Consider the following 15,303-nt stretch of genomic DNA (forward strand, 5'->3'; position numbering starts at 1 on the left):
CCACAGCCCTCGCTTCGCAGGAGCCTACCTATGCTAGGGCTGGCAGGCTGTTACTGGCCATGTCTGCTCCATGCCAAGTGGGTAAAAGCCATATTCAAGAGAGCATTTGGACTTTCAAATGCGACCACTCCAATGTTGGGGTTCTATTTGAAAACCCACAATAGTTGAGGGGGACAATCACTTATGACCCACTCTGCTAAAATTGCACCCTTGTGCATGATGCTCGAAATAGGGCCTAATAACCTCCCAAACTTTGGCGCTGCGAAAACAAAACATAAATTCCCTTAAGACTCAGCATGCATGCCAAGCTTTGCAGCACTAGAAAATGTCAGGGAAGTTGCTGTCCCTGATTTGCCTTTGGAGCAGTAAGAAGCGTCACAGGACTTTGTTAGGATATGTATAAGATATGTTAAATGAGAATCAATTGGTAATGTCACATACTCTTATGGAGACATGCCGCCCAGGTTCACTGTATAATCATAATGTTACTATGTCATCGTTCGTCTGTGTGTCTGGAACGTGGATCCTCAACTGAAGGGGTTCCGGGTTCCAGGGACGGAGAGGAAGGAAGAAGGCTGCTGTGGACGGTTGTGGAGTTCCTCCCGGGGGTCGTCCTACAAACTTAAATAAACGGCTTTTTTGGGGCACACTACAGATTATCTGGTGGTTATTGAACATAACCGCTGGCGACGAGGATAAAGGATTTTTTCAGGCGACCCCCGGCACGATCCTAGCGAGCAAGGCTACGGATCATAAATTAACAGTGAGCGGCCACGCATTGACATATGCTCGAGAGCCACATGAAGAGAACTGTTTGGAATACAGGTACTGGCAGTAATTATATCCTTCACATTGAATATAATATTTTCTGAGGAGCGGTGGAAAAGAAGCCAGCGCGCGCAGTGTTTATGTTTGAAGCTGGAATACCTGCACGCGTATCCAGTGGTCGAAGTGAGCGGGAGCGGTCGGGAGCGGTGCTCCTATACTTTTTTTAATTACCTTGTACAGCTCCTATACTTTTATTTTAAAAAGAAACCGTTCCGGAATGGTTTTCTTTTAAAATAAAAGTGTAGGAAGAAGTTAAAACCTTCACTTTCAGTGCACTGCACTGAACATTCCCTTGAACATCAGGTGCAAGTGTTTGGGGGGGTGTATTGTGTGTTGGTGGGGTTGTGGCAAGGGGGTTTGTGGGGATCAGGGGCAGGCCAGCAGGGAACATAGCTCCACTACTTCTTTTCATACACTTCGACCACTGCGCGTATCCCAACGCAGCTCTGCTGCTCGATTCTATACGCACTGTTGACGTTCCAAGGCAGGACCCAGTGACGTGACTGATTTAGCAGAATTGTTTCTACCAGCTCCAAGCCAGCGAATGAAAAGCGGACCTTACGGCGTGACGAGCACTGTGTTTGACACGTCAACACGCAGTATAGGAGAGTACACTCACGGCGTGTTAGCCATACGTAAACAAAGCAAGATTATTTTCGGCACAACGGAATACTCATCGCCGCATTGTGAGTCGGCTTGCAGTGGTTGGTAACCAGCCGGACGCCGGGCGATCCTGCACGCTCCAACGGACCTTGCGAGCCTCGCAAAACGGACAGACGGCGGACAGTTTCATATACTATAACATCGCTGGTGAGTTACAAATAATACAGCTAGAATACGTGTGTGTTTGAGGGATATATGTCAATTAAATCAATCGTACCACAGCTTAGTAACTGCAGCCACTGACATCACGCTAGGTCATGGCAAATGTCCCAGCTCCAGTGTTTTTCCTACCATTACCTGGGGAACCCAGAGTGCGATGGATAGATTGGAAAGAAGGCTTCCACAAGTATGCGTTAGCAGTCTTTAGTCTTTTAGCAGTATTCTAATGAGCGTAAAGAAGCCTTGTTGTTTCATTGTCTTGGGACAGCAGGTCAGGAAGTTCTGAGAAAATTACCAGAACCTATAGATATGCCAGATGCAGGCCCATATGAGAAGGCATTAGCCAAATTGGACAAACATTATAAAATAGAGGAAAACATTATTCTCGAGAGGTACAAATTTGCCACCAGGGGCCAGAAGAATGGAGAGAGTATAGAAGACTTAATTACGGTTCTGAGGGGATTGGCGGTGAAATGTAGATTCAATCACTGTCAGGAAGAACATATACGTGATCAATTAATGATCAAATGCAACAATGACAACATTAGAAAAGAGCTATGGAAGGAGAAAGACCCCACTTTGGATAGAGCTATAGAGATTGCAAAGATGGTGGAACACACTGATAAATGTATAAAGTTACTTCAAGCAGACAATCATTCAAACATTGAGAAACCCAAGTTGGAGGAAAATGAGGGAGCAGTTCAGAAAGTGTCAAAGGTTACTCAGAGGATGGGTTCAGGCCTGCCAAAGCGACAGATGCAGTTTGGAAAAAAAGGCGAGGATCGACAAGAGAATAAACCTCCAGTGGGGAAAAGTTGGAATCGTCAGTGGTCAGTTAAAGACAACAGAAATTTTACCAGAGAGTCTAATTTTTCCAGAGGTTTTAGAGAAGCGATGACAAACAGAGACTCCACAACAAGAAGGTGCTTCCGGTGTGGGAGTTTCTCACATGTGGCATCTGACAAAGATTGTTTTGCAGTGCACATTATATGCAATAATTGTGGCATACATGGCCACATTGCCAGATGTTGTAAAAACTTTAATTCCAATTCAGGTCAAGTTTTTGACGTTAGTGTGAATAATGAGGATGATGATTGTATTGAAAGTGGTAGAGAAGTGGTGTTTATGGTGAATGCCATTGATGGGAAAGTGAAGAAGAAAAAGCCTTACGCCATAGTATTGGTCAATGGGATACAAATATCGATGCTTATGGATAGTGGGGCGGATTATACATTAATAGGGGTGCAGGTGTGGAAAGAGAGATTCAATTGCTGTACTTTATGGGAAAACAAAATTAAGGCGAATGCGTATGGTGACAAGCCCATAGATATTATAGGATGTTTTGACGCTGATTTGCAGTTCAAGGATAGGAAAGCCACCACCACTATTTATGTTGCCAACAAAGGGGGAGAGTTACTGTCGTGGAGTGATCAAGCTGAGCTAAAAATCAGACTTGAAGCAGGTCATCCTGAACAGGTTTTAACAGTAAGTGGTGAGAGATTGAATGAAGAGAAACATAAGCTTGGATGTCTGAAAGGGTTTGTTCATAAAATACGATTAAAAAAAGGGGCGGTTCCTAAGATCGCGAAATTGCGCACCATTCCTCTGGCACTCAAGGAGGGCGTAGAAAATGAATTAAAGAGAATGGAGAATGAAGGGGTTATTGAGAGAATAGACTCCTCGGAATGGGTGAGTCCCATTGTGGTAGTCAGAAAACCCTCTGGATCTTTGAGGATATGCATTGACTTAAGACATCTCAATAGTATGGTGGTGGCAGATAGATTTCCACTACCCAGGATAGATGACCTGCTTGTGGGTGTCTCTGGATCCAAAATATTTTCAATTTTAGACGTCAAGTCTGCTTATCACCAGATTGAGTTACATCCGGATTCTAGAGATTTCACAGCATTTATCACTCCCAACGGTCTATTTAGATGTGTACGCATGCCGTTTGGCTTGGTGTCTGCTGCGAGTGTATTTCAGAGTATCATGTACAGGTTACTTGGTGGAGAAAAAGGGGTGATGTACTACCAAGATGATGTCCTTGTATGTGGCAATGATGAGGTGGAGCATGATAGACGATTAAAAAGGGTGTTAGATATATTAGGAGAAGCTGGTCTAACGATAGCATCAGAGAAGTGTACATTTAGAGCAAGTAAAGTTGTTTATTTAGGTCACGAGATCACAGCTGAGGGAGTCAAACCCAAAGAGGAGGCTATTGAAGCCATAAGGAAGATGGAAGATCCCAAATCAAAAGCAGAAGTGTTGTCGTTTTTAGAGCTAATTGAATTCTATGGCAAATTCATTAAGGATCTGTCAGACATGTCAAGACATATGAGAAGGCTTACTTGCAAAGGTGTGATATTTAAATGGAGTGATGACTGTAAGAAGGAGTTTGAAATGATAAAAAATTCCATAATCAATGCTCCAATTCTAAAGACATTTGAAGAAGGGAAACGCACATTACTTTTTGTAGATGCTAGTGATTATGGCATAGGTGCGGTTCTTATGCAAGAAGATTCAGAAGGTCTGCACACTGTAGCATTTGCCTCAAGGTCACTTAAAGATCCTGAAACTAGATACTCTGTGGTTGAGAAAGAAGCTCTTGCTTGCATCTGGGGAGTTGGAAAGTTCAAAAGGTTCCTGTGGGGAAGGGAATTTGCGATCTGTACCGATCATAAACCATTGGTTGGTATTTTTACCAAAGGTGGGCTGGAAGGAGTATCGAGACGCATTATGAAGTGGGTCACAGCTCTTCAAGGTTTGCAATTTACCATGATTCACATTAGTGGTGAAGTCAATGTGGTGGCGGATGCCTTATCAAGGTATGTTCATAGAGAAGGCCACATCAGTATAGACCAATCAAATCAGGAAGAAACCTTTGAGATTTTCCAGGTACATGATTCCTTGAAGAAAGATGATTGGGATAGGGCTAGTAGTGAAGATTTAATTTACCAGAAAGCGCTAACATTGGTTAAAGAGAACAGAATAATGAACTCCAAAGGTGACATGGGTGGATTTGCCAGAGTGAAAGGGGATTTATGGATCCATGACAAATATCTACATAGAGGGCATCAGATGAAAGTTCCTCAGGGTATGCGGAAACAGGTAATTGGACTAGCCCATGATGGGCATTTAGGTTTAGCTAGGACCAAAGGTTTAATAAGATGTGAGTTCTGGTGGCCGGGAATTGATAAAGATATTGAAGAGCAAGTTAAGGAGTGTCCAGAGTGTCTTGAGGGAAACAAGGGATTGAGTGTACAAAAAGTACCCATGGTTATTAGAGAAAGTCCACGTGTACCGTGGGACGAGATTGCCTTGGATCTTTTGGGGCCATTTAACATTGGAGGGACCAGAGATAGCTATTTGCTGGTGGTCATAGATTTATTGTCCAAATGGCCTGAGATATGTCTACTTAGAGATATTTCCAGCAGCAGTGTTACAAAATTTTTAGAGCAACTATTTTGGAGAGAGGGTTTTCCCAGAAAATGCTTGTCGGATAACGGCTCTCAACTAGTGTCCAAGGAATTTAGAGAATTTTTGGATAGGAATGGAATTGAACAAGTAAACACCTCTCTCTATCACCCCCAAAGTAATGGTTGCGTAGAACGCTTCAATAGGACATTGATGGAAGCCATTAGAATTGCTGTAGCAACTGGTGGGGATTGGTTTAGGACAGCGATGGAAAGGACATTCCAGTATAGAATAACGCCTCATAGTGTTACAGGATTAACACCCTTTGAGATTTTGAGAGGTAGGAAACCAAATTCACATTTATGCCCAGGGTGGATGGGAAAATCTAAGATGGTTGGTGTGTATTTGAAAACAGTGAGGAGTAGAATGTTTGAAGCAGGAGTTAAATCCAAGGAACAATATGATCAGAGAAATTGTTGTAGGGAATTGAAGATTAATGAGGGTGATTGGATCAAGATAAAACTGCCTACTAAAGTTCGTAAAGGAGCATCTTTATATTCCGAACCCAAACAAGTGGTGAAAGATTTAGGCTCCTCAGTACTGGTCAGAGGTGGAGGTATCTGGAACAAGGAGAGAGTAGCAATTGCCAAGTTCGTCAATGGAAGGGAGTGATGGACTTGCAGAAGAGGGTTAAGGATACCACCTTTAGTACATTGTAGATCTGTGTAATACCATCATAACAAGTCATGATAAGTCATGATAAGTCACTTATTCAGAGTTCTATTTTATTTCACGTTGTATTCTATACATATATGTTTCATGCAAAAATGTTAGGCATTGTTTTAAATTGTTAGTTCAAGGAAAGGAAGGAGGTGTTAGGATATGTATAAGATATGTTAAATGAGAATCAATTGGTAATGTCACATACACTTATGGAGACATGCCGCCCATATGTATAATATATGTTAAATGAGAATCAATTGGTAATGTCACATACTCTTATGGAGTCATGCCGCCCAGGTTCACTGTATAATCATAATGTTACTATGTCATCGTTCGTCTGTGTGTCTGGAACGTGGATCCTCAACTGAAGGGGTTCCGGGTTCCAGGGACGGAGAGGAAGGAAGAAGGCTGCTGTGGACGGTTGTTGAGTTCCTCCCGGGGGTCGTCCTACAAACTTAAATAAACGACTTCTTTGGGGCACACTACAGATTATCTGGTGGTTATTGAACATAACAGACTTACACTCCAATTTCTTTCTGAAAACTGGACTTTGTCCTTCAACTGCACCAGAAATGATAGTGATGGTCTTGTGTTAAGTCAGTTGAACAACATTAATAATGAATTTAACTTATTTTACAAGATATTACAGAAAAATTATAGGTGCTTACTCTAGTGAGGTATAGAAGACATTGTTCAAGCCAGTAACATTTTTCACAAATTGGACTGCCCAATAGTGGCTGGGCAGGGCTCAATGAAATATGTGTGTCATTTAACTTACCGTATTCCACTGAAATGCATGATACTTAAAATAACAGCTGCTTTAATAAAGAAGAGGATAAAGAAATCCACCAGCTCTGCGATGAATCTTTGTACTAGGGATGGAATCAGAAATTCACGACCTGTTAGAGAAAAAAAGTTGCCATGAGTAGGAGTAAATATTTATGTGTGTTTAGAGAGTAGGCAGAAGGCCATTTCCAGTCTTGGCAGTCATGTTCACTAGGAACAGTGGACCTTATTGTACAAATAAGGCCCCCCATCAAGAAAATTGTAACTTTTCCTGTGACAGAATCGAGTTAAATACAATGATGACATATTCGTTGTTCTGATACAGAAAGCTGGATGTATGTCTGAATTATGTGTATATGGATATGGCAATCTGAATTAGCTTTCATGCTATGATTATACGGGATAGAAAACAAAATTCAATTATAGTAAGCGCGTTTGTAAAATAGGTTTTTTCTCTAAAACATTTCATTGAAAACATGAAATAGACATTTGTTAACAAGGCAAAGGTGAAAGGAGAGCCACAAATAAACTGCACACATAATCAACTGCAGTGTGCCGCCTTATAGAAGAACAAATTACTTACCTCTGGTAATCCTCTTTCTACTGGATGTTCCTCACATGGATTCCTCATCTTTGATATACCATTATCCTGCTTGTAGTTTTGGAAACTTTTTCGACATCGGAGGACTCTGTGCCCCTTGGAAGGCTTCCACTCCACCGCACTCGGATGGGACATTGACGCTGGTATAAATAGCACACACTGCGCCCGTTACCCGAGTTCTAGTCTGTCCTTCTTTCGCACAGCAGACATGATGATACATAACCCGCATGAGCACTGAAAGAGAGCAAAGTATATTAAAAAATTAACCCACAGACAGATGGGTAGGCTGGGAGAGTGATGAGGAATCCGTGGGAGGAACATCCAGTAAAAAGAACATTACCAGTGGTAAGTAATTTGTTCTTCTAATGGATTGTGTCCTCCCATTAAATGTTTTGAAAAGGTGTGTATTGAAGACCAAGTTGCGGCATAACAAATGTCTTGCACCATTACACCTCTCTCAAGTGGTTGCTACTCCTCTGGTGAAATGTCCCCTTAGATTTTCAGGGACATCTTTCCAAGCCAAAGAATACATTTCGGAAATACACAGAATGATCCAGCACGACAAGGTCCATTTAGTCACAGTCTGCGTCAGTGTAACCAACAAAGAGTGGATCATCTTGCCTGACATTTTCCAATCTGGCAATATAAAAGCTCTGAGCCCTTTTTGAGTGAAGTCTGGGTAAACTCTGTGTTTCCTTAGAAGGATGAGCAGGTGGATAAAATGCTGACAAGGTAATCTTTTGTGGCAAGTGAAATTCAGACACCACCTCAGGAAGGAAGGAGGGGCGAACCATCAGGACTACTTTCTCCTTAGTAAATTTAGTGAAAGGGGGTTCACGTGAAAAAGCATGTACATCACTCACTCTGCAAGCAGAAGTGATGGCCACTAGGAAGATCGTCTTGAATGTCAATAATCTGAGCAGACGGGAATGGAGAGGGTCAAATGGAGTCCCCATCAAAAATGTTAATACCAAGTTTAGATCCTAGGCCGGAACTATGTCAGTGACCGGTGGGGAGATATTTGTAAATCCCTTGAGGAACAACTGTACAACAATGGGTATTTTAAAATAAGAGCCTTGCTCTGGCGTGTGATTAAAGATGGATAACGCCACCAGGCAGCCCTTGGCAGTAACCACCTGCAGCCCCTGATGGGCTAGGCGTAACAAAAAAGAAAGCTCTGCAGGTGTATCACAAGTAAAATGATCAATATCTTTGGCTCTACACCAGCTGCAAAACCTGTTCCAAAGGCAGCAGTGTAGTGCTTTTGTTGCTGGTCTTCTGTCCGAAAGCAGCACCTCCATAACATCTTCTGGGAGGTCCCAATCAACCTCTCAGATGGACATATCTAGAAAGTTTGGTTACCACCTCGCCCTGGACCAATCTGGAGCAATCCAAATAATGTACTTCCAGAACTTTCTCAAACCTCTGATGACATTAGAAACGACCATGACTGGTGGGAACATGTACAGGAGTGAAAATTCCCAGTCCACCACAAACACGTCCCTCAGAGCTCCTCTCTGCAGAAATTGCCTGGAGCAGAAAAGGTCGTATTTCCATTTACTGACGTGAACAGATCCACTTGAGGGTTTCCCCAAAGGGTGAATATTTCTGAAAGGAATTCTTGAGCCAACTCCGACTCGTGGAGGATTGAGCTATGCCTCTCAGCCTGCTCAGAGCATCCGCTGTCGTGTTCTCTTCTCTGGCCAGATGAACAACTGAAAAAGAGTTACTGTTTTGAAGTACCCAAAACAAGAGCTGCACTGTCTCCCTGCACAGTGGTAGTGACACTATACATCCTTCCTTGTTGAGGTAATGCATAGCCACTGTGTTGCTCCTCATTTTCTGGACGTTCTTCCCCTGTATGGAAAGCAAAAAAGCCAACAGCACCCGTCTCATTGCTCTCAGCTTTAAAAGGTTTATGTGTAGTTTCGATTCCGATGGTGTTATGCTTGAGCTAAAACATGGTGCTGGTGCGCAGTGTATTCTGGGAGCACTGGGAGTCATAATGGATATATACTTCATGCTGCAGTGAAAAGCTGTACTCATTTTGTCGAGAGCCAGATTTACTATGCTGAAGAAAACATGCTTTCCAAACCTGGTATGCAGTCAAGGACATTATGCTGGGAAAGCTAGCTTTGTTATGTCTTGTTATGAGTTATGGGATTGTTTTCCGTGATGCTTGTTTTTAGAGGAGGGAAGCACTTTGCTCCTTGAGGTTACTGTCGGTTGACCCAGCTGGCAACCAACGGCTGCCTATCAATGCGCAAGTGCATTGCCAGAAGGTTCGAGAAATTACCACCCCTTTTTGAGGAGTGCATATATGCGGAACCCCTTAACGGTCAGACGAGTCCTCAGTCGGAGGGGGGACGCTTCCGTCCGGCATACCTGTGGGCTGTTGTGCTCTCGGCCTGGCTGTCATCGGGTCTTCCAGCCGCTTCTGGCGAGATGAGGGATCCAGTTACGCCCACGGTGATGTATTTTCTATTGAATTCTCTGTTTCTTCTGTGATTTATTTCTGTGTTATCACTTGTTGCTTCCAAGCTTTGAATAAATAGCCGTATAAGTGCTCATTATTTTCTAAGAGTGTGTGTGGTTGCAAGACATTGGGTCTACCTGCGTTTAAAGTATTGGCTCCGTAATTGCACTGGTGATTAATGACTATCCGTGCACTCTGGGCGAGCAATACATTTTGCTGTCACAAACAGGATATTTGTGATGAATTGTTCCAAATATTAAAGAATGTGTTTGAACGCAGATAAGCTTTGCTTACATTGCAAGCGAAATTAATTTGGCAGCGAGTGTTGAACTGTGTTAAGCTGTTTTTTTTCTTTGCTGGTGTGTGTGTGCTTGCGTGAGTGATTGCAGTGTGGAAAGAAAAAAAATATAGATATAAAGAGGTTTTGTACAGTTTTGCAATAATGAATAGTTTGTTCAGGAAAAAGAGCGTTCCCGCTGGCGGTGAATGTTCTGATGTTATCATTCCAGGCTGGACTAAGAGCCCATATGATAAATTGGCCCAGGTGTGGGCATGCGGCACGGGGCGAAGTGAAACATGGGATCAGGGATTAGGAGATGCTGATCCGTCTGATGTAATGTTGTGCTTACAACAAGTTCCAATGGAACGGGGCAGGGAATGCGCTGTGCTGGGTAGGCGAGGTTGGGTCCTCCTGCATGCCTATAGGAAAATACATCAAAGGAATTTGGAAATGAAAAATGAGGTTTTGCGATTGGAAAGAGAGCTGGCTGCAGAAAGGCAGACTGCGTTAATGCAGCATATTCAAATTAAACTTTTTAAAGATAAGGCTGACACATACCAGGCTGTGGCCGAAAGGACAGCAGTCGGAGTAGCCCGGTATAAGTATAGGAAAAGACGGGGAGGGGTCAACCAAAGAAAGGTGGCAGCTGTAATCGCTACCGCCAGTGTGGACTGGGATCCGGATAATTGGGATGGTGACATTTTTGACTCAACCAGTCCAGAGAGTAGTTCAGCAAATGAGTCAGACCCCAAAATGGAAATTAAGCAGAAGACAGTGGTTGCTAAGCCAGTTAGAAGACGGCGAGCCGGACCCCACCCGCAGAATCCTGCAGGTGGGGTTGTGGATTTAACCACGCTGGAGGATTACACCCAGCAGGAGGTTGGGGAAATTATTACCCGTTTCAGGCAAAAATCAGGGGAACCTTTATTGACATGGATGGTGAGGTTGCTAGATGGGGGGCGCTGCGGGGTTGTTGGTAGATTCCACAGACTCACCGCGTTTTCTACCCTTGTCAACTGACCCCAATGTACAGGAGGTCTTAAGGGCAGGGCCACCCCCTGATGAGAATGGTCACGATTCACAGGTGTCTTTGTTGCACCTAGCAGCCCAAGCATGTAACCGTAAATACCCCATTACCACAGATTGGCCTAGCGAGGAAACAAAGTGGTATACTTTGAAAGAGGCAATTCAAAAGGTTAGAGAACATACTATGAAAGAGGCAATTCACGTAGATGCTCCAGGACACATGGGGGCCGTGCCGCTCTCAGTTTCAACTAGAAACATGGTGATCAGAACTGCACCACCGGCATACAAAAGTGTCATTATGACTTTGCTCGTAGGTATGACGGGCAAACCCACTGATGAGGTGGTGGATGCCATTCGGCAACTGGCAGATTTAGGGGAGTGGGACAAGAGTGATGACAAGCCACGGGGCGTAGTGAGAGAAGAACTGAAGGCAGGAGGCAAGATAGTAGAGACTCCCGAGTGTCCAAAAAGGACATGTTTTTGGCTTTGTTAAAAGATGGTGTGCCACGAGAAGAAATTGATGGCATTGAAACTAGGGTAATGTATGAATTATACAAAAAGAGGACTTGCAGCCAAAGAGCGCTATAAACAGGTTAAGAAACAGGTAGCAACTAAGCCACAGGGAGACACCTCACCTTACGCTCCTACTGAGGAAGAACAAGAAGAAGGGTCTATGGGGACACCTTCCCCGTACCAGCCAACATACGCCGATTTGAGGAAGGTGGTGAGTGCAATGCTAGAAGCAGAGTCAAGTCACACTCATTCGAAATTTGACTAGGGCTACGGCCAAGCTCCAACAGCGTCTGCTCGCATAAAAATGGATAGGCGGTCCCATGTTAATGTAAGATTTTTTGGGGGCCAGGAAATACGCAAGGGGTGCGAGCATTGATAGACAACGGGGCGGAGGCCTCTCTTATTCATGGCAATCCAGCACGATTCAAAGGCAGACAATTTACTATTACAGGTCTCGGGGGAAAGGAGACCCCCGCAGTACAAACGGAAGTGGAGATGAAAATAGGCAATTTGAATAGGCAGAAATACCAAGTGTTGATTGTCCCGATACCAGAGTATATAATTGGCTTTGACATTCTGGAAGGGTTGACTTTGGGACTTGTAGGTAAAACGTACCAGTTTGGGGTGAGTGCATTGATCTGCACAGCCATTACCGTAGGCAAATTGAAGATGCCCCCAATGCAAGTGCCTGTGGCAACCAAGCGGGTAGCAATACCGCATTCCTGGGGGCACAAGGAAATTTCCGACACCATCAAAGGGTATGTGGAGGCGGGTGTGTTACGCCCTATCACCACCGCATGGAACAATCCTCTCTGGCCTATTAAAAAGGGGGATGGGTCTTGGAGGGTGACGGTGGATTACCGTGAGTTGAATAAACACACTCCTCCCTTAGTTCCCGCGGTCCCAGATGCCATTACCTTGATTGAGAATGTCCAAAAGTTTGAGGGGACTTGGTGTGCAGTGGTAGATTTAGCCAATGCATTTTTCTCTGTGCCAATTGCTGAAGAGTGTCAAGAGCAGTTTGCATTTTCGTGGAGTGGGCGTCAGTATACCTTTAAAAGGTTACCTATGGGGTACATACATAGCCCGACTATCTGTCACCGGCTGGGGGCAGAGCACTTAGACAAGATACTGTGTAAACCGGACATACAAATCTCTCACTACATTGATGATATTTTGATTCAGGGCAAGGATGAGCACAGTGTGCAAAACCAGTTAGATGTCATTATGGAAGGATTGAAGAAGGAAGGGTGGGAGATTAACCCGAATAAAATTCAAGGCCCAGCTGAAACAGTGATATTCCTAGGGATTCAGTGGCATAATGGGCATCGAGAAATGGTGCCGAAGGCCCGACAGAAAATACTTGAGTTCACCACTCCAATGAACAAAAAGCAAGCTCAGCAGTTTATAGGGCTGTTTGGGTTCTGGAGACAGCACATTCCCCATTTAGGGCAGATATTGGCCCCCTTCTACAAAGTGAAAGAAATAGGAGTTTCAGTGGGGGGGGAAGAGCAGCAGGAAGCATTTGATTTGGCGAAAGACACCGTGCAGCAGGTGCTTGATTTATGGCCATTGAAAGAAGGTGAAGTGGAATTGAATGTGTCTGTACAAGACAATTAGGCTAACTGGAGTGTGTGGCAGAAACAGGACAGGAAACGTGTGCCATTGGGGTTCTGGAGTCGTAAGTTACCCGATGCTGGTAACTCATACACTCCGTTTGAGAAGCAGTTGCTGGCATGTTATTGGGCCCTTGTTGATACCGAGCAAATGACGGTGGGCCATGATGTATTGATGAGGCCAGAAATACAGATCATGCAATGGGTACTGAGCTCTCCTAAAACACATAGAATAGGACATGCTCAAGAAGTCAGCATAATGAAATGGAAATGGTACATTCAAGACAGAGCCAAATCAGGGAAGGGTGAAGTTGCGAAGTTACATGAGCAAGTAGCCAACATACTGCCCTCAGATTACATACCACCGGAAGTGCCTGAAAAACGCGAGTCTCCAGTGAAATGGGGAGTACCTTATGGCGATTTGACCGCGGAGCAGAGAGAGCATACCTGGTTCACGGATGGCTCAGCCCAATATGTGGGAACTGAGCGATACTGGAAAGCAGTGTCGTACAATCCCAAGACAAAAAAGATTTTCACAACGTCAGGGAAAGGGAAGAGCAGCCAGTTTGCAGAGCTTTACGCAGTTTACCAGGCATTGAAACAAGAGACCCCTAGTCGATGTCATGTGTACACAGATGCATGGTCAGTGGCGAATGAGTGGGCGGTGTGGTTGCCAACCTGGCAAAAGAATGGGTGGAAGATTAATTCAAAAGAGTTGTGGGGAAAATAACTGTGGCAAGATATTGCAGAAATTTTATCACAAAGTGAAGTCACTGTGTATCATGTGGACGCGCATTGTGCTACAGACTCATTAGAACGTTGGTTTAATTCTGTTGCAGATGAACACACCAAGATTTCATCTGTGGATGCGGAGGCTCAGGAAGACGATTTGGAGGGTTTGGCCAAGTGGGCTCACCAGAAATGTGGGCACCTTGGAGAAAAGGTGGGCACAAGCTCGAGGAATCAGTATTCCTTTAGAGGTAGTGAAAACAATCATTTTGCAATGTCCAGTGTGCCAAAACCAACAGCATAGGCCTATCCCTCAGATTGTTCAGGGTACATTGCGAAGAGGAAAACTACCAGGTCAAATTTGGCAGATTGATTATATCGGTCCCCTGCCAATCAGTAAAGGTTGTCAGTATGCATGCACTATTGTGGATACATACTCAGGATATTTGATGGTTTTGCCGTGCAAACGTGCCACACAACTGAACACCGTTAGGTTGTTAAATCAGATCATATTGCATTAAGGAGTGCCTTTGCAGATTCAAAGTGACAATGGGTCACACTTCAAAGGCAAATTGATACAGGAATTTTGTCAGGAAAAGATCATTGAGTGGCTCTACCATGTGCCTTATTACCCTGCCGCTTCAGGGCTGATTGAACGAATGAATGGGTTGTTGAAAGAACAGCTGCACAAGTCTGGAGATGGCAATTTGGCAGGCTGGCATGATCGTGTGTTTGATGCGGTGCAAGTGCTAAACAATAGGCCTGTGAATGAGTATGAAACTCCTTTGATGCGGCTAATGACTCCTGCTTTACAGATTCAACCCAATTCAGTCAGAGAAACCCTATTGTACAGGGAAATTACCCCGGGTTCTTTAGCTCCCTATCGGGCGACTTCAGAGTCAGCAGGGGTAGACTTGCATTCCCATGAGGAAATCAGATTACACCCAAGAGGGATTGTTGTAATTGAAACAGGGATTAGAGTACAAATTCCCCCAGAGCATATGGGATGGATTGCCCCTAGATCTGGCCTAGCATTGAAGGGAGTTAGTGTTGGAGGGGGTAATTGGTGCCGATTACCAAGGCGAGATCAAAGTCATCCTGATGAATAGTGGGGACCAATTGTTACCGATCCACAAGGGTGATCGGGTGGCCCAACTGATTATTATCCCCGTTAAGGTGTCCATGATTAAGAAGACGGAGCCTCCTACAGTGTTAACTACCCGTGGGGATCGTGGTTTTGGCTCTTCAGACAGTATGGTACCAGGTGCGAAGGTGTGGGTGGAAAGGCCAAGTGGCCCACCAGTGCCCACAGATTTCATTGCATCAGGCAAAGACCAAGTCGTTTTAGTAATGGAGCCCGGTAGAAAGAAATGGCAATATGTGCCCGCAGACAAATGTTACCTGAGAAAGTGATGTACAACACTGATATCTCTTTTCTGGGTTTGCCTTGTAGATCCTGTGTCTGGCTGGTGTAATTGTGGGACTAAAT

General features: G+C 44.2%; 1 protein-coding gene across 3 annotated transcripts in view; it reads right to left on the reverse strand.

Annotated features, from left to right (window-relative positions):
- The window catches only part of FAM8A1 (family with sequence similarity 8 member A1), a 201,286-nt gene that overhangs the window by 157,788 nt on the left and 28,195 nt on the right, over positions 1-15,303 (reverse strand). For all 3 annotated transcript variants that reach the window (XM_069613599.1, XM_069613601.1, XM_069613600.1), the window contains exon 2: positions 6,566-6,686. In XM_069613599.1, the coding sequence (XP_069469700.1) occupies positions 6,566-6,686 (121 nt within the window). The remainder of the gene's footprint in view (positions 1-6,565; positions 6,687-15,303) is intronic.

Source organism: Ambystoma mexicanum, chromosome 5p (genome assembly GCF_040938575.1).
Source record: "Ambystoma mexicanum isolate Mex_15411 chromosome 5p, UKY_AmexF1_1, whole genome shotgun sequence".
NCBI lineage: Eukaryota > Metazoa > Chordata > Amphibia > Caudata > Ambystomatidae > Ambystoma > Ambystoma mexicanum.